The following is a 22,812-nucleotide window of genomic DNA, read 5'->3' on the forward strand; positions in this document are numbered from 1 at the left end:
CGCAACCAACATCACAACCTTCATTACCTAAACATCACCAACAAATCAGATCCAAAATTATCACGACCACTACCAACACCAACACCAACACCACTATAGCCACCGCCAAGAACGTCAAATACAACCAACAAAAATCACCTCCAAAAATTTATAGATAGAAAAATGAAACACCACACCTAAAAATTAGGTACGACCATGCCGCAACAACAGAACCTACACATAGTCGCACTATTGCCCATGGACTTACTGCTATTACAAGCACCATCGCAAGGTTCGCCTCGATTTTCGCAAGCACCATCGCAGTAGCGACGACTGCGAAGTAAGGCGCCACTACTTGCAGTAGTAGCGGTGCCTTGCTGTGCCACTACGCACGATGATCCTAAAATAGTAGTGGATCCTTGCCGTGCGCACGACGATTCTAAAACCAGAGGAGATGGTACATGGAGTGGGTGGGAGGTATATAGAGAGAGAAGATATAGAGAAGAAAGATGCTGAAAAATTTTAGGCTCTGAATCGAGATGAATTGGGTGGGGAATGAATATGTGGATTAATCTTAATTTATTTTTTATTAATTGCAATTAATAATCATGTTTACCACCTGAAATCTGAATTTAAACCTTAACCACCTTATTTATGAAAACTAATCTTTAATTGTAGAGTTTTAGGTAATTTTCTCTTGAGGAAATTCCTTAATTATTAGCACGATTTATTTGTGTTGAGAATTCTCTATGGCCAATGCATACCACACCTACTACTAAAATTAAACTATATTTTTTTAGTAAAAAATAACATCAAAGTTTAGATATAATGTTTGACAATCACACTTCTTGTATATATACACACATATATAATTTTAATAATATTGATTGAAAATATACAGTTGACGTCACCATTCATCTATGTAGAAATCTATTTTTTAATTAATGATCCAGATTTTGACAATATCAATGTTGTCAAACACAATTGTACAAATAACTTATTCATTTTTGAACCTTCCATAGTCCATATATTCCCGAATGGAATGCCACTTTTTAACACAATCTTGAATTAAATTTTAACTTCTAGTATGTTATGCAATGTTACATGTAGCATCTATTTGGGATAGATTTTTCAAAGTGAAAAGCAATTTTTGATACATTATGCAAAACACGAGTAAGGTTTTGATGCAAAAGGTAAAAGCTATAAATATTTTTGATACATCGAGTAAAGTTCATTTATTATTCATGTAACATGCCAACTGTTGACCACGCTATTATCGCGTAGACATTATGTTTGTCACGTGGATTGTTTCATTAGTTTAATAGACAAGAGTTGATTTATATATAATAGAATATGAAATTTTGTGTATATATGTGAGCTTATATTTTCAGGGATTAAAATCAGATTCTTTAAATATATTTGATAAATGCTAATGAAATGTGTGGTTGAAAACTTGTTAATCATACAAAATGTGTGCTTAAAATTAATTATTGATTTTGATTTAAATTAAAATTAAAATTAAAATTTTAATTTTAATTTTCAACAAAATAAGGACTAAATAAATAGAGTAATACTATTTAATCTAGTTGAATTTACGACTCTAGTTTATATGACGACTTATCATTTACACCCCGTTTGACTCCAATTAATTTTCATTTCATTACATTTTATTTTTCTTTCTCCTATTTTTAATCACACAATCTTTCATAAAATAATATTAAAAGCAAATCGAATGTTTTTACATTTTAAACCACTCATTTTTTAAAAAATTATTATTCTATTCATTTTCATTTTCATAAAATGGAGGTAGGCTTAATTTCAACATTCTTTTTTCAAATAAAATAAATATCATGACGCTTTTCACTCGCACAATCCCCAAAATCCTGAAACGAACGCTAACAGTTACAGTTCGCACACAGTCCATACAAGAAACGCGCGCCATTCAGCGTGGAAAAATTAGGGTTTCATTAATCGAATTGTAATGAACTGCTCACATTTGAGTAATTTGGTTCCGCCGGTTCTGTCCCCTCTGCAATTTAATCGTTTCTCTCTGTTCTACTCGCACTCCTCTCTTTCGTCCACTACTTGTAAGCTCGCTCGCTCGCTCACTCGCTCTCTCTCTCTCTCTCTCTCTCTCTCTCTATATATATATACACACACACACATATATATACATATATACACACACACATATACATACACACCCACACACACAAACATTTTTATGGGTATGTTTATTTGTATGTGTGACGCAACTTCGTTTTCAGCCAAGTGCTTTGTTCAGAATCTCGCCTCAAATTAAATAGTTTAATTTTCTTTGATATGAAAAGGGATAAGGAAAAAGTATTGGGATAAACCGTTGATGCCCACAAAACGTGTGCTCGTTTTGGGTTGGGCATTATAGTTTGTTCAAGTGTAATGCTATTTGCAGTCTTTCATAGTTTTTACACGATGGTTAGTGATTTGATACATTACTATGGCAGTTTTTTATTACGCAACAAATCACTAATAGGACGACCGCTTGACTGCAAATAGCATTACTCTTTATTTAATCTGTGTTTTCTATTTTCTGCTTGTTTCTATTCTTAGTTGCATTCATAGCCTGATATTTGGTAAAATTTCCTTTTCGAACAAACTTAACATGTCTTAATAGTACTTTGGACTTAATAGCATGGAAATAGTGCATAATGGAGCTCAACTGCTTATTTGGCTTTACTTATTAGTGCAATAGTTTATAGATATCAAATCTACTTTAATTTTTCTAACATTGGGGACTTATAGATGTCAGTGCTTCATTTTATATATTTGCTCTCCCTGACATTTGCTTTGTTTTTATTGAAAGGTGCAATTTGAGTGTGCTTTTTGTAATTTTTTTGTGGTTGTGGTCAAACTAGACAGGTATTCTTAGAGAAACATCTCGAAGACTTTTGATTGACGCAAAGGCACAGTCTCTGTCAAATATGGCTAATGTAAGTTCACATAAAAAACACATCACAAAAACATATTATTTTCTAAACGAATGATACACAAATATGCTTTATGTCTGCTGCTCACTTGTCTTTGTTTCTGGTCCAGCATGTTGTTGATCTGGATCAAGAGAATGTTGGGAGTCTCAAACAACAAATAGCGAAGCTCTTTGAAGAATCTTTGAGGTTAACGGTCCCTGAAGAGTTGGCTGTAGAGCCTTCAATTGCTCCATGCCAAAATCCTAAATTTGGTGATTATCAATGGTACGTTTTTTTTCTTTTTGTAATAGAGTCCAGATCAATTTGCTTTTTTATATAATTAATGCTTGCTAATTGTACAACTGTTTCTCGTTGTTAAGCAACAATGCCATGGGGTTGTGGTCAAAGGTTAAAGGCAAGGGTACGCAGTTCAGAGGTCCCCAACCAATAGGACAGGTGGTGATGATTATACTTGCTATAGCTATGTCTTGTTATATTGACTGGAAAAATATTTTGGGATATCATGATTCATTTCATGTCTTAAATTGAAAGCATCAAATACTTATTAGTTACATTTTCATTTTTAGGCTATTATGAAGAACCTTCCTTCATCAGAAATCATAGACTCGTGCTCAATAGCTGGACCTGGCTTTGTAAATGTTGTATTGTCTCAGCAATGGATAGCTAAGGTTTGATTTTTGAAACTTCCCCTTTTTTAGTAGAACATTTCTGTGCGTTTTTGTTTATGAAAATCTTACCTAAAGCTGTACAGAGTATTCAAAGGATGCTCGTCAATGGTATCGAAATATGGGCTCCGAAGCTTCCCATCAAAAGGGCAGTGGTTGACTTCTCCTCACCAAATATAGCAAAAGAAATGCACGTTGGTCACTTGAGGTCCACAATCATTGGAGATACGCTGGCACGTATGCTGGAATATTCAAATGTTAATGTTCTACGGAGAAACCATGTTGGTGACTGGGGCACACAGGTAGACTTTATTTATTTTTTTCTGCTTATTGCTTTGTTGTGGCCAAATATTGGACATGCCCATGTTTTTGTGTCGTACTTCCGATCGTATTAGGTATGCTGTTTGCTTTTAGTTTACCTGCGATAATTCAAGTTGTGAAACCAAAACATAAATTTTGATTTACGATCATACTCTTTTCTATTGTTTCTTTTCTCTTGGAGCAATATTGATTGTTGCTTTATATTTTATTATTTAAAAGCTTTCTCTGAGTCTTAACTTGATTGCTCCTTTCAATGTTTTAGTTCTGATCTTGGTCTGAATGTCCCTTTTAAGTTACATGACACATGTAGTTCATCAAATTTGGAACTTAAATCTATGCCATCTTTATTTCTTTTTTCCATTAGAATGAGCCAACAGTATTTACTTTTGCCTTGTTGGATGCTTTTGTAGGTTATCTGGAAATTTATTAGTTACACAGTTTCATTTTGTATTCTTGACTGATGTTAAATATAATCTCCTATGAAGTGTTTGTGCTTCATCATCTCTATCATAAATCTTAAGCTGAATTTTTTGTTTTGCAGTTTGGTATGCTAATTGAGTACCTTTTCGAAATGTTTCCAAATGGGGAAGTTAATGATCAAGCAATTGGAGATCTAGAGGTGAGCGGAGAAATTTTGAACACTATTTGGTCCTTCAAGATCTTGTGGTTTTATGTTCGTTCTTTCTTACTTCACTTTGAGTTTGAAGCTTGTAATATGCATCTTTTATATCATATCTGGCAATGGGCTGAGCCGGTTGCCCAAGAGCTCGGCTCGTGCTCTCCACGAGAGCTTGGCTTGTTGCTCGTGGGCAATCGGCTCGGCCCATTGCCACCTCTATTATATGACTTATCTAATGATTGTTATAATCGCTTGAACTGAAGATTTAATTATCAATGCCTACCAAGTAGCTTTTCAGATAGAAGATTGAGTACTTTTTTTAGCTGTTTTATGAAGATTCAATTATTCGGTGCATTGCACTTGTGAAATAAAATTGTATCATTTGGCTTTCACTTTTAGTTGAAAATTTTCATAATGACTGGTAACTTAAATTTCTCTTTGTTTAAGCAAATTAGTGATGTAGGAGAGTGTAAACCATTCTTTTTGGCCATCATGGAAAAAATTTCTACATAAAATGGTCACAACTTTGAATTCTAATTTGATAGATATGGTACTCAAAAGTTGGAATAGGCATTGAAATGAAGGTCAGGATTACTGTGATTTGTTAGCCAACATAAACTGTTGATGTTGAGAGAGGTCAAACACCGATTATTCAGCAAAAATCAGAAGTCGAAACGCTAGTGGGTTATTGGAAAATGTGTCTCATGTTCGTTTGATGATATTTGTCTCTCTTTATTGAGATTAAAACTCCATGTGATCATGATATCAATCTGAAATTAAGAGTTCCTTATTCCTTTGTGGCTAGGTTTTATGCACAAGAAAGAACTTTTATTTAGGTGATTATTAACGCTTTCATTTGTTTGGTCATCTGTGTAAGCATACTTGAAAAATAAATCCAGTTATTGCATTTCATTGAGGAAAAAGTTTCGATATAGTAGGATGCACAAAGATTCTCCTTTTGATTCAATCATGGATTTTCAGGCATTTTATAAGGCATCGAAGCAGAGATTTGACAGTGATCCTGCATTCAAGGAGAGGGCCCAACAGGCTGTGGTCAGTCTTCAGGTGAATAACTTGGTAGCTTAAGGTTTTGAAAGTTCGACTCCTTATTGTTACTTTCTTTTAACCTCGAAACATCCCCCATAAGTAACCATAGTTTCTTGGTAAATAACACTGTAAACATTTACAGACTCCTGTGAAGGTGGAATATCATCTACTTGAGTGGAGGTCTCTATTTATCTTATTCACGTGATTCTCTGACCATATTCATATTACAGGGTGGAGAAGAGAGGTATCGAACGGCATGGAAACAAATTTGTGAAATCAGTAGAAGAGGATATAATAGGGTTTATGAGCGACTTGGAGTCGAGTTAGAGGAAAAGGTAGGAAATTTTCTTACTGCTTTAGTTGCTTGTAAAAGTTTATTGCAAGTCTCGTGGTAAATATTGTTTTTAAAATGTTCATTCACACCAAGAAATAAGAATAAAAAAATGCAATAATGCATTTTGTCACATAATGAGCATACTTTGGGCAGGATTATTTCATTGTTTATGTGGGCTATTTTCTGAACATGTGTCAATTTTTGTCTACTGAAAACTTGACATTTCCTATTTGCCTAGACCTTGTTCTGGTGGAGTGAAACAGTCTTTTTTCCTTGATACTTTTTGTATTCAGTTTTGAATGAAATTTGGTAAGCCAAGAACGTTCAATTAACGCCTGCATCACACAGTTGACTGAAGACGATATGGTATCTAATAATATTTTTAATGTATATTATTTCTTTTAAGCTCCAGTGACTGGACCTATTGAATGAATATATGATGTTATTGTTGACATTTAACTTTTTTCGACTGGGTATGCGGCGGCACTTATTTTAGTTTTCCTTTTATCCAGGGAGAAAGCTTTTACAACCCATACATTCCAGGGGCTTTAGAGTTGTTGAGTAAACAGGGATTAATTGAAGAAAGTGAAGGAGCTCGTGTTATCTTTATTGAAGGGAAAAATATTCCTCTTATTGTTGTGAAGAGGGATGGTGGTTACAACTATGCTTCAACTGATCTTGCGGCATTATGGTTAGTTCCAAACTTTACGTGTTTATTTTTGGATGCATATTTCATCATCCGTTCATGGAGATTCTCTCTAGTTGTCTTTGTGTCAGTTTATCTTACAGTTTTTTTGTAAATTATACACAAAGGTATTAATGTATAGCTCATAAAATTCTTTCACATCAACATATATAGATTTGGTCATTGGTAAAGCTGATATCTGCTAAGACTGATAAGATGTTATAACTCAACAAAATAGCAATTATGTAAATGATATCAAAACTTAACTGCACTCTATTTGATGTTTCTGCACATGTGCAACTTGTAGGTATCGACTTAATGAAGAAAAGGTGGAGTGGATTATATATGTAACTGATGTTGGCCAGAGAGAGCATTTTGAAATGTTCTTTACTGTAAGTTATGACGTTCTCTTAATCCATGATTAAATGGTGCATCAATCCTTCATTTCACCTTTTAATCATATGTGCTGCTAAGTTTCAAGTCTGAATGCCTCTTCTTCATTTTTTTTAAGGCTGCCAAACGCGCTGGTTGGCTTCCAGCTGAAGATAATAAGTATCCCAAAGCTAGCCATGTAGGATTTGGGCTTGTTTTAGGAGAAGACGGAAAGAGATTTCGCACTCGCAGTACTGAAACTGTCAAATTGGTTGATTTACTTGATGAAGCCAAAAGTCGATGCAAAACAGCTTTAATCCAAAGAGGTAAGTTAATAGTTGCTTTAGGAAAATCCTTGCATTTGTTGTATTCACTTCAATGATTATCAGATCAGTAGAAAATTAGTTTTTTCCCCAACTATCAAGATATGTTAGATTTTAGCAGGCTGCTACTATCTGATTTCATTGTTTTGGATCTTAATGTCATGTCATGTATGATTTTCCTTTTATGGCCAGGTAAGGGTGAGGAATGGACCGATGAAGAGCTTGATAGTACTGCAGAAGCAGTTGGATATGGTGCTGTAAAGTATGTTTCTTGCCTTTGCACGTCTTTTTTGTTGATTTTTGAGGTCTCCAGTTTAATTAGAGTGCTAAACCTACCTTACTAATTGTTGCAATGAACAAAATTTTGCTGTGCGTTGTCTTGTATAAGGATCATGATATTCATCAGTTCATGTTTTACTTGTGGATCCGGGTTGGGTTCTGAAATGTGTTATTCCCAATTTGAGACAGGTAAAAGCAAACCTTCCATATTCATTTGTGTAAGAAACTTTTAGCTCTTTATAGAACATAAGCTTAGTGTAAGGATCAAAAATTTATATTCTTGTTCAGTTCTGGAATTTAGTTGTCGATCTAGATTAGATTCCAAAATACACGAGCATGTGAGCACATAAATAATGTGTTAGGTTTGACAGATAATGTGCTCATGTTTATTTGTTTAATTTTTTGACTGACATTTGAATTAATTTATTTTTGTCGGGTATTGAACAGATATGCTGACCTGAAGAATAACAGAACTACCAATTACACCTTCAATTTTGACCAGATGCTGAATGATAAGGTGGGTTCAGAGATTTGATTGCGTTTTAATATGGGAAGAAAATATACAAGGGAACAACTTTTTCTCTACGTGTTTTTATAAGAAAAAGTAAGGTACATTGTATTGGATCATATTAATCTTGATCAGTCCGTCCTGGACTTTAATTAATAAAGTTATTTTATTTCAATGTAGTTCTTATTCCTCCTTAATTCCCTTTGACATAGTGCCTCGGCTGATTGCTTCCTATTGCTTTCCCCAGTCAGCCTCTGATTTTTAATTTTAAATTTTTGGCGTACTAGTATTCTCAATTGAGCACGCCTTCAATTGTCCAGTTTATACTTGATTGCCTTTTTTCTTTTATGAGCAGGGAAATACTGCTGTGTATCTGCTGTATGCACATGCCCGAATATGCTCAATTATAAGGAAATCGGGTAAAGATATAGAAGAATTGAAAAAGGTGGGATGCTGTCCTTGAAGTTGTGTTCCTACCTGTATCTTTCAATGTTTGTTATATACTAAATGTTATTACCAAAGGTTAAATTATTAAGCTTTTTGCTCATTTTTAGGTCTTAATTTTTCATTTGTTCTAAATTGTGAAAGAAAATAATAATTTTCTGAATAAGAAACTATTTCCAAATTTGATCAATTCGATTTTTCATCAAATTCCAATTTTGTCTTTTACAAGTAGAGTACTTGCATCATTATTCTGTATTCAAACTTGATCTAAACTTTTGACGATAAGCTTGGCTTCTCATGACTGGCCCAAGAATGCCACCTATTGTTAGTTCGAAAAATCTAAGCCATATGTTAGTGGCTGCTGGAAACATTTTCAATGGGCATTTTAACTAGCTTAAAATATTTTATTTTGTTTTATTTATTTATTTATTTTTTCCCCACAAGTATGAATAACTTACACTTTTCTTAGTTTTAAGTGAAAAGAAGTTACCTATTTTGAAAGTAAATGTTATAGTCAAAATAAGTAACATACTTGTTTTCAAATTTTTACCAACCGAAGAAGTTAATTTTTCAAAACTCATCCACTCGTTAATAAACTTTTATAGCTTACCTAAAAACATTCAAAGTACACAATTCTTGATTATATTTGTGACAGGTTGGAAAGTTAGTGTTGGCTCATCCCGATGAACGTGTATTAGGATTTCATTTGCTCCAATTTGCTGAGGTAATAACAATCCTAGAAGATATAGCCATGTCTATACATGTTGCAATTTGTTGGATGCATTGACATTTTCTTATATACTTCATTGTATTATTTTGGGTTTTGCTTTTCTTCCACCCGTTGCAGAATGTTGAAGAGGCATGCACCAATCTTTTGCCGAATGTGTTGTGCGAATATTTATACAATTTATCTGAAGACTTCACAAGATTTTATACCAACTGTCAGGTATGAAGCATAAATTTATATAGCAACGAAAATTAAAGTGGAAAAAGAATGTTTAAGAAATATTTGAAGGCTTTTTTAGTGTAATGATGATTTTGAGGGTTGCTTGAGAATAAAGGGTGGGTCTGTTGCTTGCTGGCTTGGGCTATTTATTTGCATATGGAAATTAAATAGGTTTAAGTAAGAAATTGCAATCTAATTTCAAGTTCAGAAACACGATGAGAAGATGTGCTTTAATGATAGTTAACTCCAATAAGTTTTGAAGGCTCAAAGTTCATCTTGTCTTCCTGAAATCCGTTTTGCAAAGACTACAGTTCATTACCGCTGTATATTACTCCGGAATGGAGTTATTTTGTGGGGAAGGGAACTTTTTTGAGATTGTTATCCTATCAAACGGTTTATGAATGCCACAACTTGAAGCATGCTCTCCTTACTTTTCTCGCCCATATATTAGCTCTATTTTCGATTTCTTGAGTCTTTAATTAATAATATAAGGCTTTATGTGGCAAAGGCATTTGCTGAATGGCATCTTTCTCAATGCGCCTTTTATTTTCCTTGGCCATGAGTAGAGGCGTGAAAAATGATGAGCGGTCTGGATGGGCCTCTAATGCGGTTAATTGATTGATTGGACTCAGTCCTCAAGAATTTTATTTTTTATTATTTTTTTGGGAAAAATTGCAGTCTGATAAGGCCTTAAACGGGTCTCCTAAACTGGGCTGGCCCCACCTAATTTTAGCGCACCTAAAACTGGGGTTGTGCTAAGAGCAAGCTTGATTAGTATTCGGTGAACTAGTAAAAATTTTTCTGGTGCTACATCTTGCTGCTTATAACTTTTACGTCTACTGCACTTTACAATATAATGGCAGATTCTTGAAGTCTTAATTTTAATTACCTCTTGTGGTAAGGGCTTTAACAAAATAATTGGCAATTGCACGTCTTATTGATTGTACTTGCTAGTCTTCTCAACCTCTTCTTTGAAATCAATACAGGTTGTTGGCTCAGCAGAGGAGACAAGTCGACTCTTGTTGTGCGAGGCAACAGCAGTCGTCATGAGAAAATGCTTCCATTTGCTAGGAATTACTCCTGTATACAAAATTTGAGTATTTTGGTATTCTAGCTGCAGCTTATACCACACCCTGTATTTTAAGCGTTTAGAAAGTTGCTATTTATTAAACGGGGCCTGATCCGACGAGGAGGATGGGTGTTTGTGGGAATTATTATTTATTACTAAATGTTCTTTTTTGGTCGGACAACCACAGAATTGAACCACATATTTGCTTGAGCTTTTATATCTTTATATTTGAAAGCGTTGCTTCCTTTTGTTTGTGTTATGTTCTAGAAATGCGTGCGATTTTTATAGTTTATACTTTCCGTAATTTTTTGGAATATTTTAAAGCATGAATCACACAATAATCTTGCTCCAATAGTTTCAGTCAAACGTATCATGTTACGTGTACATTATACTTGACATGATGTGACATTTTATTATTGGACAATTTAAAACACAATAATCTATTTCATTCAATCACCTCCTGTCGCATACTTTTTTGACACTGTTTCTGGACGGTTTGTTCTGGCAAAGAAGATTAAACTTGAGCATACACGGACAAATGTCTCTTTCGTTGTTTCCCCCAAAACCGTTGCTCGGTTGCTCCAAAGCCTCTCTACAGAACCCAAATCAAGAGTGAGATCCAAATCGAAGGGGAGCTCTCATTTTCGTAACATGCAAAATGCGAGAAAATAGTAAAAATTCTGGAAGAAAATGAAAATATCCCTTATTCGAAAAGAATTAGACGGAGAAGAATACTACAGTGACTTGTTCTGCGATATTTGCAGTTGAGTTAATGGGTTTCGGAACCTTTTTGTCTAAGCCTGATATATGAATTACTGAATGTTATATGATTATTTATTGTTTTGTCGTTCTATTCAATATTGTGAAGGAATTTCTGGAAAAACAAGCCGGCCAGTTGAATTTCAAGTTGGTTTTAAGACTTATTTTTATTCTTTAATTGTGGATATCTTGTATTATTACCTCATTGCGATTATATTTGGTTGGTGCAAGGGAAATGTGTACGTGTAAACATTTTTTTAGCTTTATTTACAGGGCATTTTTACTATGATTAAGTTCGCTGTATTTCTTTGAGGAAGTTCAACAATTCAATTTTATAAAGTTTAGCTACCAACCAATCATGTATTGAGCTTTTACTGATCACGAAGAATAAATGTGGTATGAACAGACATCAAGCTCGAGGAACGTTAATTTGCTTCCAATATTAGTTGGTTTCAAGTATATGTTCTATAGTCATTTCATTTCTTACTAGTGAAGTTCTTTAAGACGATAATGTCATGATGTATCTAAGAGTTCTCATTAGATTAAGCCTGCGGCAGTCTTAACTGTTTCGGTTTTCTTTGCATAATAATGCCTTGTGATTTCAGTTTAAACGTTTGCTTGTATTATCCTTGGCATTTGTTGTTTTAATTATTTCAGTTCCTTAAACATATTTATAATATAATTACAGCCTGATGTTTTGTTGTTACAGTAACTTTCTCTATAAACGAAGAAAGGTTTTAAATCATTTGTTTTCGTTTTTGGCAGAAATTTAAAATTTATTTCTTCGAATGAATGGAGCCTTGAACGAAATCTTATTCTAAAGATGAGCGTATTCATACAACATAAATGTCCGGCCAAGGCTTTGAATCCGTTTTTACCTACGCGATTGGGCAAAAAAAAAGAATATTTTGCATTTTGAATTTTTTTTTCTTTTCAGGAAAAACAAGCCGGCCAGTTGAATATTTTGCATATAAGACTAACTTTTGAATAAAAAATTAAAAAATATTATCACCTTAATTTACCACAATACCGTTTACCTAATACGGCTTGATTCAATGTACTAAATGTAACCTTATTGAACAATGTGACAATGACATCACTATCAGTATTCGTGAAACTACATAGCATTACTCGTAAGTTTGAGATCATTTTCCTACCCTCAACGAACTAGGGTATATGTACGAGGAGCGGGCCGCGGTCGGGGGAGCACATAGATATGCAAAGTCAACTAGTGTCGTATCCTTATATTTAACCGTACTAAAAGATGGCAATTTGCAAATGTGTTGAGATTGAAAAGTGCTCATCACCATTTTCAATTAACACTTTATCTACCTTCCCAATTGATAACTTACCCTTCTCTTCAATTTCCCTTTAAATGCAAGCAAAAGTTGGTCACAATCCCTTTATTGGCATCACTTTAAATCTCTCAACTGTCTGAAAATTGTGGTTAGAAATTAAACTTCACAACTCAGCAATCTTAAAAGAAACTTATATGGCAGATATTATATAGGATTGAAATCAACATGAACCAATCTGCTCACAATTTGATAATAAATATACCTTTGACGTTTAGTGCAAGATATGATTTGGATGGTAGAATAAGCGAAATCATAGTTCCGACAAATCAAATGTCATTAGCATAGAAAATTCAATGAATTTGAAAATCAGAATATGTTGTCACAATTAGGTAAGTAAATGATTAATGTTGTTAATTAAGAATTTTTCGATCATAGGTAAGTAGTATCATCAACTCAAAACCTACTTTATGTAACTCGTACATATATGTTACATGTGCTCTTTACGGCCTTTGGTGAGCCTGCGGGCAAAAATTTTCAAATGTATCGAATCATTCTCGTAAAGAACTTACAAGTTTAATAGGAGAAGAATGATTAATGTATTGACTAACAAAATGATCTAACTTATAAGTTATCTATTCGATTCATTATCAGATTAGAACAGAAAGAAGATAGGGTACACATGTATATTATATTATAATAAACTTCCCTTTCCTTGCACTTAAATCATCTAACAAGAAAAAGAAAAAATTGTTTTCAAATTCAGAATGAAGATTTATCCTGTTCAGAATACGATAAATCTTCATTGACTTTGACTTTCAGATCTTTGTCAGTTTGTCCACAGAAAGACAGTGATCAAAGCCCTGTTGAAGAAGGAAATGGACACGTGGTAGAATCCCATTTCATCAGGCCAACAATATAGGCATATAGCACTCCCGTGATATTGTTAAATACCACCTCAGTTTTCTCTCTCTACATATTCATACATTCCCTCTCTGCATGCTTGGAGTTAAAGGGGCCTTCTGATGTTCGTGCTATTTTCTACAGATTAAATTCAATAAAATCATTATTATTATTATTTTATTTTTTCGGAAATTTTGAGGTTTTAACATATCCACTTTTCCTTTTAGACTGTTTTATCCCTGGACTTATGATCCTGTAGAAGGCCATTATTGGCCGGAAATGGGGAAGAAAGGAGGTGGTGGTGGTTGGTTTTCCAATCTGAAGAAGATCTTTAAACAGTCCTCCAAGGACTTGCCTGAGAAGAAGGTTAGTTCACTCGATAAATTTGGAATCTACTATAAGTGAGGTTATTTTTTTCTTTTTTTCGCATTGCCCTCTTGCCCTGTTTGGTTCGTCGCTACGCAAAATTTATTTGGAATAAGACTTAATTCCTGATCATTCCACACAATCATTTTTTTTTTTAATTTTTTGGGGGGTGTGTGGGGGTGGAGGGGGGAAGAAACACGATATCGTTTGATGAAAGTAACCGTGCACAAGTACTAATGTTGTGATGATATGATTTTGAAAAGGAAAATGCAGAGAAATGGCAACACGAAGCTCCAGAGGTTTTGTACCTCGAACATTTTCCTGCAGACAGTTCTCCAGACGTTACAAATGGTGAGAGCTTCTACTCGTCTCCAGTGGCTGAAGATCAGAATCGTGCTCATGCCGTCGCTGTTGCGACTGCTGCTGCTGCTGAAGCTGCTGTTGCGGCAGCTCAGGCAGCTGCTAAAGTTGTTAGATTAGCCGGATATGGACGTCATTCCAAGGAAGAAAGAGCTGCAACTTTTATACAATCTTGTTACAGAGGATACCTGGTAATTTCTGTCTTCCTTTCTCTCTAGTTGGATTGCAATAATACATTTGTTTAACAGATGTAGCAGCAAGTACTCTATGCTAGATCGACTGCAACTTATGAATGCTGATTGGTACTAAGATTCAATTTAAGTTTCTCACGAGGCAGAAGTTTTAAGTTCGAATCCGAGGGACGCGATAAAAACTACGAAGGTCAATATCCTTGATCGATGAGAGAACAATATATTGGATTCCACACGGTCCAAAATACAATGCTTGGGCATAAAAGTCCGTTTTCTGAATAAACATTCTATTATGAACACATTGTTTGACTCTCTCTGACACCAAACACCACAAAAATTAATTACTCGTCTATTTGATTTTTTTGTTTTTTTGTTGTTTTGTAATTTCGTAGGCAAGACGTGCATTACGTGCTCTCAAGGGCTTGGTGAGGCTTCAAGCTTTAGTGAGGGGCCACAATGTGCGGAAGCAAGCGCAGATGACAATGCGATGCATGCAAGCACTAGTACGGGTGCAGGCAAGAGTCCGCGCACGTAGACTGCAATTAGCGCACAACAAGCTTCTAGAAGAAAGACTCGGACCACGACGAGAAGAGCATGTGCAAAGAAGTCCAATGAACAAGCTGGAGACAAAAGGTCGGGAGAGAAACAGGGAAAATGAAATGAAAAGGGAGAGAGCTCTAGCCCATGCTTTTGGCCATCAGGTTTGATATATTTATCCTCGTGTTAGGCTGAACAACTTATTTTTACATGAACTTATTTACCTATTAAGTAAAGACTAAAATTAGATTTACCTTGGCAGCAGCAGCAGCAGCACGAACTCATATATTCTAATCAAAATGGTGATCACGAGAATATCGAGCAACAGTGGGGTTGGAACTGGCTCGAGCAGTGGAAGGATTCGCAACCCTACAATACCAAGAAAAATGTGCTATGGGAAAGCTCCCATGTGACAGGCACCTCAACAGATGACACATCATTAGGCTTCGAAAATGCAAACATGGGCCGACGTAGGGGAGTCCCAAAGGAATCGAGCCTCCGTATGACTCTGCAACAGCCTAGCTTGAGTTTTGATCATATTCCTAGCTTCATGGTCCCAACACAGTCTGCAAAAGCAAAAGTTCGGGGCCAAGTTCCGATCAAACAACGAAGCCCACCGGGAACCCCATGGAACTCGTCGACAAGAGGAGTGACAGTCAATGGGCCAAGCTACATGTCGTCGAGCTCAGGTGGAGGAAAAGCAACTTATCAGGCTCCAAGAAGCCCAAATGCAAGAATTGAAATAGTGGACAGGCTCACTGGGTATTACCAGATGAAGACATAATTTTGGAGGACCGAATAAGAATATATCCTACTGTTTGTCAATAGATTGCTTAATTTATTCAATTTTTTACTTGATGTTTTCTTTCGTCTCGAGAGTGTATTCCATATAATGATGTACCAGACCATCTAATAAGCGGTGGATAATTTGTTATTATTTGAGCTTGTTACAGTTGAAAAAATCTATTATTAATGAAAAAATATATAAATTAAACTCTGTAAGAATGAATTTTTATCTTGTTCTGTCAGTAATCTAACAAAGAACAAAATAGTATGATTAAAGAAGATTCATGTAATCGACCCTCAGACTCTGGATGATCCCACAGCAAATCTTGACGTGCTGCACGGCGCACAAAATGCAGATGACACGGGTGTACAAATACCTATGAGCAGCTCAGATTTACTTATAAGCTAAACCAGATATCATCGACTTTAGATGCAAGAGCAAAGCCACAAGATATGCACACACACAGAGCTGAAGGGTAAATTATATGGAGAACGGTCTGCCAGAACGCCGCTCAATCTGAATGTTTGAAAGTGGCGGCAAGTGCATGTAGAATTTGTCCCACATCGATGGTGGTTAGAAAAGGTGAGGAAATTATAGCTATAAAAAGGGAGGGAGAAGAAGACTTTAAACCATCTTTGCGCTTGGGGCAATGACGCAGCTAGTGAGGTTCTAACCGAGGCGCGTCTATTGCTGGTTGAAAACTATTTCCAAACCCCCTCTTCGGCCTGGGCTTGTCCTTGGCCGTCGAGAATTTCTGGAAGGGCTTCCTTACGGTAAAGCCCTGCAGTTCTATGTTCAAAATTTGCGAATGGGCCTCTGCGCCAGTTTAGATGTTACACTGGATCGTGAAGTAACCTTCGATAATTTATTTTTGACGATTTCATATAAAATTTAATAATTTTGAAAGATTAATTATTTAATCGATATTGAAAGATTAATTGTTAAATCGAATTGCTCGGAACCAATTTAATATTGAGTTCATGGGATCGTAATTGTTGGCATCGGAATTTTGTACGATTCTATTTGGATTCCAAAGAAATATAATAAAATACAATTTCAATTGACCATCGTTTATGAGTTGAATTTGTTCAACTTTATTATGATTCCAATTTTATACACACTTTGAATTGATTTTCCTTCGTGGCCTACAATCCTAATTGATGTTTACAACTATGGTTTTACCTTATGACGTTCAATGAAAGCGAAATTAAAGAAAAAAATGTTAAAATATGTGTAATTCAATCTAATCAATTATTGACATTCCATAATAAACAAGAACGAAGGTTTAATTTTGTTGAAATGTTAATTAATAAAATATTAAAAATAGCTTATTAACAAGTACTAGCAATTCACTTATCTTTGTTGAACGCACCCAGGGATTTGATCAAGTGGAAGTAATTCAAAACTTCCAATAGAAAAACGAAATACGTCAACAAAAATAAAGTTCGAATTGATAAAACAAATAATAAGATCAAGAAAGTCATGTTACTTTATACAACTGTCTTTGAAGCAATAGTCCGTAAAAGTTCCACCAAGCTTTGAAGTGTAATACACAAGAAGTTAATTTTCAGAAAGAGAGTAAGGAAAAGAATTAAAGAGGGCACCCACAGCCTTGGCATCAGTTTGGAGACCCAGGCTCAAGGCATCCAAAAGAGCGCAGCCTGGACCGAGCACAAATCCGCCCTGAACATTGTCATTTTACATTAATGGCAATACTGCTGACAAATATACCACAGGAACGGGCGGTCGGGGGAATTTTCGGGAAGCAAGGCAAGATTTGAGAAAGGTTGGGACAATGCGGCGCAGATTGTAAGTTGTGAATTTTGCCATCACTTCGTATCATAGAAATGATGAACAATGCTGAGTTCGATTAGGATTTCAAGTTCGACATAAAGACAATACAACCAACTATTGCTGCTATACAGTGTTATGGTTTTCAGCATGCGCAAAAATAGTACAATGATATCAATAAGACGCAAACGGATACAATCAAGCAAGAAATTTAGCAAGTTCGGAGAACAACCATCTTTCCATTAGCCACATGGAGTGAGCTTCTTGTTACCTGCACCACGAGGATTGTCATCTTTCCAGTCGTCCCATGCCCTTGCTTTCTCTTGAGCAGCATCATCTTCTTCTTCATCCTCCTCTTCGCCTGGTCTCGACTTCTGGTTATCCTTATACCATGAGGAGTTGGCTTCTTCCATAAGCTGCATATTCCTCTCTTGCCATTTATTCATTATTTCCATCTCCTTTAATCCAGCATCCTCTATGCTCATTGTTGGTAATCTGCAAATCAGTACTCAAAATTAAGCAATTAGACATCCATTGCATGTTCAGTAAGGTGGATTACTGGCAAGCACAAGGCGCAAGATACTTTTTTCCTCTCTTTTTTAGTAATGTTTAACGCTGTTCAGTCCATCCTACCAATCACGCCACAAGGGATAGCCCATTGAGCTATAGCAGTTTATTTGTTAATTATAATCTTAATTCATTTTTAATGAAACCTAGCATACCTATAATGAGGCTGGAAAACCTGAGCAGCCATTATTTCCCGTTCACTTGTAGGGTTTTTGGCCACAAGACTTGTTGGTCCAAAAATCATTGGCTGGTGCTTGTGCTCGTGAGCCTGCGAAACATTAGCTCTCCCCTCTATAACATCTTGAGCAAAAGTAGCACATGTGATTGGAGGTGCAGGTTTTGTATATCGAACTCGTGTTGCAGCATTCCGATGCCAGGCCTCGGCTTTCTTGGTGCGCTCGTCAAGGGTAAGCTGTGAAATTTCAACGTCCCCTTCCTGTGGAAAATAGCATGCATGCATCTCAGTGTCTTACCTAATTATTTAGCATGACATATGAAAAGAAACACTTAAAAGTAGAATGTTTTGCTAAGCTTAAAAAGTTCACATACAAGTAAATAAGGTTTAGAACAAATAATTTCTTTAATTGATGAAAGTTAGAAATAAGTAAATTCCTTATATTGACAGCCAGGGTAGAGAGAGAAATGAGTAATTATATTTGAGAAGAGTAAATAATAGAGCATGTTTAGGAAGTGTTTAAAATTGGTTTAAATTATAAATATATAAAAATGAGCGGTGGATAAGTGGGTCAACTGTTTAGATAAAAAGTGACTTGAGCGTTTATAAACATGAGCCTATTCAAATATTTTAGGCAGCAAAAAGTTACTTAAAAGTAACTATACACTTTTTAGATTTAGACAAACACGCTTGCCACCTGGCACCATCAATCATGACCATAACAAAGTTGATGAAATGCAACATCACATCCTACCCAAAATGTAATGCGCTATACCTGTGACTGCTTTTCTTTTATAGCAGAAAGCATCTCTTCCTCTTTCTTCAGCATTTCCAACAGATCAAACGCCTGCATAAAGTTTATGGAGAGGCTTGATTATATAAAAATGAGTAAATAAAAAACAGAAAAAGAAGCAGCAGCTGGGAAGGCACAGAAAATGCTGAAATTTGGACCAACCTTACAGAGCACCAAGGATATGGTAGCCAGCCATGCCTACGGAAACAGTAATAATAACATTCAGCAAAAAATTCATAGAATTACAAGGAGAGGAGGAAATAAACAACCACACAAATGGATGAAATTTATCATCGTGAATCCTTTACACACGTAGCACTCTGTGAATCATTGTATAATAGTCCACTTTAGATAGTAAGTTCGTCAAAATAAGCTTCATGTGTAACAAGGATGAAATGCCACAACGGGAAACAAGTGATGCTCAGACACCAGTAAATCTGACAATCAACAAGCATTTCCCAAGTAACAAGCAACCAGTTGAGCAGCAGAACATTTAGGTAACAGCTGCCTAGAAAAAGTCCATTCAACACATAAGTCGAAAACCGTGGCTAAAAGAAACTGTTCTAAAACTCTCCCTTCACCACGCAAACAGCTAACACGGATTTGTTCCTTGTGTTAGAAAATCAGAATTAGGGAGTAAAATTAGGGGAACATCATACAAAATATAAATAATGAGCCACAACACACTAAAAGAAGAGCCTGAAATGTAAATAAAACAACTGACCTCTCTTTCTTCTTCTCCATCATCATCAAGCTGATCATCTTCCCCTGCCTCAACTGGAGTAGATAACGCAGAGGCTCTAGTTGAACGCCCACGGCGTTCCTTCCACTCCTTTATTTCTAGCAATTTGGATTCAGCAGCTTTTTGACGTTTGAACCGAGCAATCTGGAATGAGGTGATATTATTAGTATCAAAATTGTATTCAGTTTCAAGCAGCAATAAACGGCAGAATGCAAAATGAAATACAGTTAGATATATGATCCTTGGAACTCATAGCAATATAAATTCATACCTTCTTAGCCCTCTGATCTGCAAATGAATTACCACCCGATTGTGCAGATGCTGCTAATTCATCTTCAGGAACAAGCTCCATCGCCTCACAAAATGAGATAAACTCCTAGCAGTAGGGCCAAGGGAAAACCAAGAATTCAGGACATCACTAAATTTTGTTAAGTACTGCTTTCACTAACAATAAGAAATGGAAAGATGCATATATAGACTTTCTTAAGACATCTTTGTGGCAAAAAATTATTACCTTCAACTTGGCCTGTGAAGCCTTAAGAATTTGAATCCTGTCCTCTTGTGCAAATTTCTCCATCAACTCAGCAAGATAATAAGGCACCTGTATCAGATGTAATGAGATAAAAAGTAATATCATTAATCAACTATATGTAAACAAGTTACGCTTACATACATCAGTTTTCCTTCAAAGGCTCGAACTCAATCCCTATTAAACAAATTGTGCAAAGCATACAAATAAATGGAAGAAAAGATGATTATGAAGAGAGAAATAGCAATTCACAGGCATCATTTAGGTTGAGAAACATAATAAGAGGTTCACATCCTTAAAGATTACAATAGAAACACACCCTTGACATCATAAATTTTCTACTCATAGTCAAAACTTTACTGGCCGAATAAATTCAAACTTCTAATCAATCTCATAAGTGGAGCTTCAGTTTTTATTCTCTTATATTCTATCGTCATTAGACACGCATTTCAAGAAATGAATTACATTCCCTTAATGAAATCAATAAGCTCCTCATGAATGCAACAAAAAACTAATGATTTTTTCAACAAAATAAACTTTTTTCAATTGTAAATTCCACGTTTTGTCCCACCCAAATATTCAAATTCCGACAAGTTAAATAAAAACATCTCATTTCACACCACATATCATACAAAGCAGATCACGTGTTCACCAAGCGTTATTTCAGAACCTAAAACAGTGGTAAAAAAATCGTTTCAAGTCTTGTTTCATTTTTCTAAATTCTCAATTTCTGATAAACACTTGCCAGAAGATATTTGAGATTGGTAGTGCTAATATCATCCTTGGTCTCATTTGCCGAAAATAAGCCCAACTTTCCAATCATAAACTCGCATTGCCTCAACAAGTCGCAACCTTTCTTCACAGTCTCCTATAAAATACAAAAATAAAAGCTATAAATAATTCAAATTAATTAAAATTATAAAGAAAATTTGAAAAAAGAGAAAAACCTGATCGACGGATGATTCGGATGCAGCTTCGTGAATTTTTCGAGCCTGCTCGAACAGAACTGGAAGCGACATCTCCTCCATCTTCAATTCACCCATAGCCGATTTCTTATAACTTTTTTAATATAAAACCCTAGTTTCTAAAACCATAAAGTCAGAAAAAAAAAAAAATATATTGAAAGGTGAAATCAATAACTGAACCAAGAGAGATTCTGGAAGAAAGAGTGAATCTGTACAAAAAGCGTATGCAAGCCTGCTCTGTAGGCGATACAGGAAAAAGCGGGATGAAATTGTGTTTGATAACTTGAAGGATCAGTTATTCTGTCTGAGAGCACTCTGGATCATAGTGTTGAACGGTGACATGAAATTCTAGAATGGCCTGGCCTGGCATAGGTGTTGTCAACAATAACACCAGACACCTGTACTGTGGTCAGCTCAATATATTTGGGCTAAGATTAGTTCTAAACTGGACAGTTGAGCCCACAAGCAATGGGTTGTTTGTTCACTACGTACCAAGTTTTGGGGCCTGACAAATTTTTTGAAGGAAAAATTTCGGATGTAATAAAACAAGTATGACCCATTTTAAAATTAAGAAAAAAGGTTTAAAACTTTAAACATTAGATAATAATTAATTCAATAAATTAATGTAACAAATCTATACAATTTGATCACAATTAATGAATTAATTAGTCATGAATTATTTTTCAAACACAAATCAATAATTTCATAGGTTACAAGTTCTTCATCAATCAAAAATTACAAATTTTATAAGTCACAACCTATTTAATGATCGTAAATTATCAAATGAATTGGCCACGAATAGTTTCTTGGTCACAATTTAATAAATTGTCAGTTACAATCACATTTTGGGGATCACATTATTTCTTCATCACAAATTAACCTAATTATTTGTCACAATCAATCAAATAATTAGTTACAATTTATTTAATGGTTACAATCAACCAAATATTGCTCACAAACACTTTTCTTCCCACCTCACCCCACTTGCATTGTCGCACCACTACCACTTGTAAAATCCATCCACAAAACATATTCTAAATCATTGCACAACTACCGCAACCATGACAGCATCGATGATTACAAGCACCATAAAATCATAACAGAATAGAACTGGAAGAATAAAGAATGGCTACTTTGAGCGACGACGTCCTGCAGCTGCTACAACAACGTTGCACACAGCCTCACTGTTACACTCACCATGCGTGACTTTGTTGTTGTGGCTTCTGAAGGCGCCGTTGCTATGTGTCATGCGTGAGGCACCATGGGATGAGCACGTCGTCCCTCGTAGTTGATGCAGCAACATCGTACACAACTATGCTATCGTTGCCCACTGTGCGCAACGTTGATGTTGTGGCTTTCAATGGTCCTAATGCTATGCGTTTTCATCTACTATGCACTGATGGTGGATCTTTCTTTGGTGGCAGAAGAGAGACGACGTAGAGGAAAGATAGAGAGAATAGAAATGAACAATGATTTACTATTTGGGTTTGATGAG

At 35.4% G+C, this 22,812-nt stretch overlaps 3 protein-coding genes across 6 annotated transcripts; 2 read left to right on the forward strand and 1 right to left on the reverse strand.

Moving 5' to 3' along the window:
* Nucleotides 1-1,843: 1,843 nt before the first annotated feature.
* Nucleotides 1,844-10,767, forward strand: LOC111405638 (arginine--tRNA ligase, chloroplastic/mitochondrial-like). 3 transcript variants are annotated; one of them, XM_023034608.1, is made up of 18 exons: nt 1,846-2,066; nt 2,878-2,948; nt 3,055-3,209; nt 3,305-3,380; nt 3,512-3,613; nt 3,697-3,912; nt 4,473-4,550; nt 5,532-5,615; nt 5,828-5,932; nt 6,444-6,622; nt 6,924-7,008; nt 7,128-7,314; nt 7,504-7,573; nt 8,038-8,107; nt 8,454-8,543; nt 9,198-9,266; nt 9,390-9,488; nt 10,475-10,767. In XM_023034608.1, the coding sequence occupies exons 1-18, from the start codon at nt 1,961-1,963 to the stop codon at nt 10,583-10,585; spliced, it is 1,953 nt and encodes a 650-aa protein (XP_022890376.1). In that variant the 5' UTR covers nt 1,846-1,960; the 3' UTR covers nt 10,586-10,767. The 3 variants fall into 3 exon arrangements, 2 of the variants coding, with proteins under 2 accessions (XP_022890376.1, XP_022890377.1); XM_023034609.1 differs by having other exon boundaries at nt 1,910-2,066; nt 2,874-2,948; XR_002704844.1 differs by lacking the exons at nt 9,198-9,266; nt 9,390-9,488; nt 10,475-10,767 and adding an exon at nt 7,700-7,779 and having other exon boundaries at nt 1,844-2,066; nt 8,454-8,518.
* A 2,715-nt stretch (nt 10,768-13,482) lies between these two features.
* On the forward strand, nt 13,483-15,905 carry LOC111405639 (protein IQ-DOMAIN 1). Of its 2 annotated transcripts, none has more exons than XM_023034611.1 (5): nt 13,483-13,638; nt 13,742-13,880; nt 14,144-14,431; nt 14,824-15,132; nt 15,234-15,905. In XM_023034611.1, exons 2-5 carry the CDS (start codon nt 13,794-13,796, stop codon nt 15,750-15,752), a joined length of 1,203 nt encoding a protein of 400 aa, XP_022890379.1. In that variant the 5' UTR covers nt 13,483-13,638; nt 13,742-13,793; the 3' UTR covers nt 15,753-15,905. The 2 variants fall into 2 exon arrangements, with proteins under 2 accessions (XP_022890379.1, XP_022890378.1); XM_023034610.1 differs by having other exon boundaries at nt 13,490-13,638; nt 15,231-15,905.
* A 1,657-nt stretch (nt 15,906-17,562) lies between these two features.
* LOC111405641 (PP2A regulatory subunit TAP46-like) lies at nt 17,563-21,674 on the reverse strand. The gene is made up of 9 exons (XM_023034612.1): nt 21,300-21,674; nt 21,098-21,220; nt 20,338-20,424; nt 20,095-20,199; nt 19,806-19,967; nt 19,244-19,279; nt 19,064-19,135; nt 18,269-18,549; nt 17,563-18,041 (listed from the first exon to the last, which is right to left on the reverse strand). Exons 1-9 carry the CDS (start codon nt 21,393-21,395, stop codon nt 17,789-17,791), a joined length of 1,215 nt encoding a protein of 404 aa, XP_022890380.1. The 5' UTR covers nt 21,396-21,674; the 3' UTR covers nt 17,563-17,788.
* Between the last annotated feature and the right edge of the window lie 1,138 nt (nt 21,675-22,812).

The sequence above is a fragment of the Olea europaea genome, chromosome 12 (genome assembly GCF_002742605.1).
Source record: "Olea europaea var. sylvestris chromosome 12, O_europaea_v1, whole genome shotgun sequence".
NCBI lineage: Eukaryota > Viridiplantae > Streptophyta > Magnoliopsida > Lamiales > Oleaceae > Olea > Olea europaea.